We start from the raw sequence: 2,850 nt of genomic DNA, 5'->3' as shown, positions 1-2,850 counted from the left end.
GTTTTTATTTCTATATTCCTGAACCTAGGGTTATGTCTGATACATAGTAGACAATAAATGTTTGTTGAATTGATGAATAAGATTGTGGAATTTCCACGGACACATTTTCCAAGTAATATTTCTATCAGATATGAGATTATTAAAAGGTGGCAGTCAGATTCATAGTTATCTGTCTTCTAACCATAAAGTAAATGTCCTACAGGAAATGGAAGTAGGTAGTGGTTTTCATGACTGCAGAACAGAAAACAGCTTGAGATGGTCCTCAAAAAATCCTTCAGAAATTAAATAGAGCTTCTGACCTTTGGTGATCAAGGAATATTCCAGAAAGTTATATGTGGGATTCAGTTCAGCTCTACATCAGATCAAATTATCTCTAATAATTAATGCAAATCATTACATCTTTCTTTTAGTCTCCAGTGTCTTGGTCCTCCACGCTCTCTTGGGAAGTAGGCTAATGTATTCTAGGTGAACATTTCCCAATTTACATCTCCTTTCCCCTCTATTTTTCCTTCCTGTCCTTCACTATGTGTATTTTCTATGACAAACACCTAGCCTGGATATGATTGAATGTTGAAAAAAGGTTTCTTTGGTCAAGGCTGATTTCCACCCTACTACCCACAACCAAAGAATGTAACTGTCCTCACCCTGTAAACAAAAAGCTATTGTTCTATATTATTCAAATGCAAAAGTTAGCTTAGCAGCTTGAATTTTTTTGAATTCATAGCTGATAAAACACTCAGCAATACCCAGGACAAGTAAAAAAATCAATTTTACATTTTATAGCATGTTATTATTTATAAAGTCCTTGGCATTCCATCTCTCTTGATCCTGGCTTTAATCATAGCAAGGCAGAAATTTTTACTGACATGAAAACTAGGACAGAAAATTTCTGGCTGAAGGCCATAGAGCTAATAAAGAAGTTGCTGGAACCCAAAGCTACATGTTTTTTCTTTCTTTTTTTTTGCTTCAGTATGTCTTTGTAATCATAAAATCTGGTTCATGTGCTAAGGAGAGAAGCCAAACCTGAAGAATGATCTGCAGGAACTTCTAAGTCAATGGAGCTCAAGTCTTAGTCTACTTGGGAAAACTTCATCCCATTGAGAACTTTCTTCAGAGCCTCCTTCACTTCCTTGTTTCTCAAACTGTAGATCATTGGGTTCAGCATAGGGATGACCACAGTGTAAAATACTGACACAATCTTGTCTTCCCCAAGAGATTTGCCCATGTTACCTTTCAGGTATATGAATATGAGTGTCCCAAAGAAAAGAGCCACTGCGGTCATGTGAGAAGCACAGGTGGAGAAGGTCTTGGCTTTGCCACCTGCTGTATGAATCTTCAGAATAGCTTGAATGATGAAAAAGTAGGATATCAGAATCACTGAAATGCTGGTTGTAATGACTAAGAAAGCTAAGAGGTAGATGACTCGTTCCCTTGACGTGGTGTCACTACAGGCAAGCTTCAGCAGGGGTGGGAGGTCACAGAAGAAGAAGTCCACATGGTTGGATTTACAGAAGGAAATCGAGAAGGTACACCCAGTGCGGATCACAGCATTGACCATGGCTCCAGCATAGGCCGCAGCCACCAGCCCCAGGCAGGTCTGTGGTGTCATGGCAGTGGCATAGAGAAGGGGGTTACACACAGCCACATAGCGGTCATAGGCCATCACAGCCAAAAGGAAACATTCAGTGCTAGCACAGAGGGTAAAGAAGAAGAACTGAGTGGCACAGCGCTCATAGGTGATGGCTGTCTTATCAGTACCCAAGGTCTCAAGAGACTGAGGGACGATGACAGAAGAGTAGCAAACATCCAGGAAGGAAAGATGACAGAGGAAGAAGTACATGGGGGTTTGGAGACGAGAGTCTCTCTGAATCAATATGATCATGCCCAGGTTGCCCACCATGGTAATGACATAGAGGACCAGAAAGCCGAAGAAGAGGCCCATCTGCAGCCCTGTCGGCAGCTGGAACCCCAGCAGAATGAATTCTGTCACCACAGTTCCATTGTCCGCCATGAATCCTGGGTTGTCTACTGAAAAAATAATAATAATAAAATCTCATTAAAGACCAGTTAAGGTGATGGATCATTCTCAGCAATGATAATAATCTTGTAAATTTGTCAAGCCCTTTACATTTTTTTGCAAACTTTATTTCATTTGATCTTTTGGAAATCCTTTGAGCATATATCGTTAATCCCATTCTTGAGAGAATTATATGAGGGTCAAAGAGGTGAATGACTAGTTCATGATTTCATGGCAAAGAGGCAAAGCTGGACCCGAGAACTCTGTTCCTTGGGCATTTCCAAACTTCTGACAGGTGCCAAATTGGAAAGTTTCCTCAGCCTCACTGCAGAGCCAGAAAACATCCCTTCATTGGAGAAACCCTGTCGGTATAATTTTAAGTACATGGGCTTTGAAAAAGACTGAAGGTCAAATCCCTTGACCTTGGACTAGTTAATTCATCTCTCCGAACCTCTCCCCTTGATGGCATAAGAGGCATGTCAATGCCAAGTCATGGTACTACTGTAAAGAACATAAGAGATGTACCATTCCTAGCACATGGTCTGCCTCACACAACTTAGAATTATTTTCTCTATATTCTGTAATAATAGAGTAACGTACTCCTAAGTTCATGTACATTTTAGAATCTTTTTATCTCCAAGTCCACAGCCCCCCTGGCATCCCAATATTAATTCTTCTTTCTCTGTGGTTGTTTTTGATATGCATGTGAACACAATGGAGCTGAAGGCAAAAGAGAGAGCCATAAAGAACAAACTCTGTTAGAACTTCTACAACCTGTTGCCTGCCAAGACGCCTCTTCCTCACTGCTCCTGCCAAGCAGTCTGGCCTGGTTT

General features: G+C 40.8%; 1 protein-coding gene across 1 annotated transcript; it reads right to left on the bottom strand.

Annotated features, from left to right (window-relative positions):
- Window positions 1-1,069: 1,069 nt before the first annotated feature.
- LOC131811377 (olfactory receptor 9I1-like) lies at window positions 1,070-2,011 on the bottom strand. The gene has a single exon (XM_059139935.1). It carries the CDS (start codon window positions 2,009-2,011, stop codon window positions 1,070-1,072), a length of 942 nt encoding a protein of 313 aa, XP_058995918.1.
- Between the last annotated feature and the right edge of the window lie 839 nt (window positions 2,012-2,850).

The sequence above is a fragment of the Mustela lutreola genome, chromosome 1 (genome assembly GCF_030435805.1).
Source record: "Mustela lutreola isolate mMusLut2 chromosome 1, mMusLut2.pri, whole genome shotgun sequence".
Taxonomy (NCBI): domain Eukaryota; kingdom Metazoa; phylum Chordata; class Mammalia; order Carnivora; family Mustelidae; genus Mustela; species Mustela lutreola.
This window is presented reverse-complemented; position numbering and strand designations above follow the sequence as displayed.

Bases quoted from the DNA above. Each gene is read 5' to 3' on its own strand.
- LOC131811377 (XM_059139935.1), bottom strand. From the start codon at position 2,011: ATGGCGGACAATGGAACTGTGGTGACAGAATTCATTCTGCTGGGGTTC.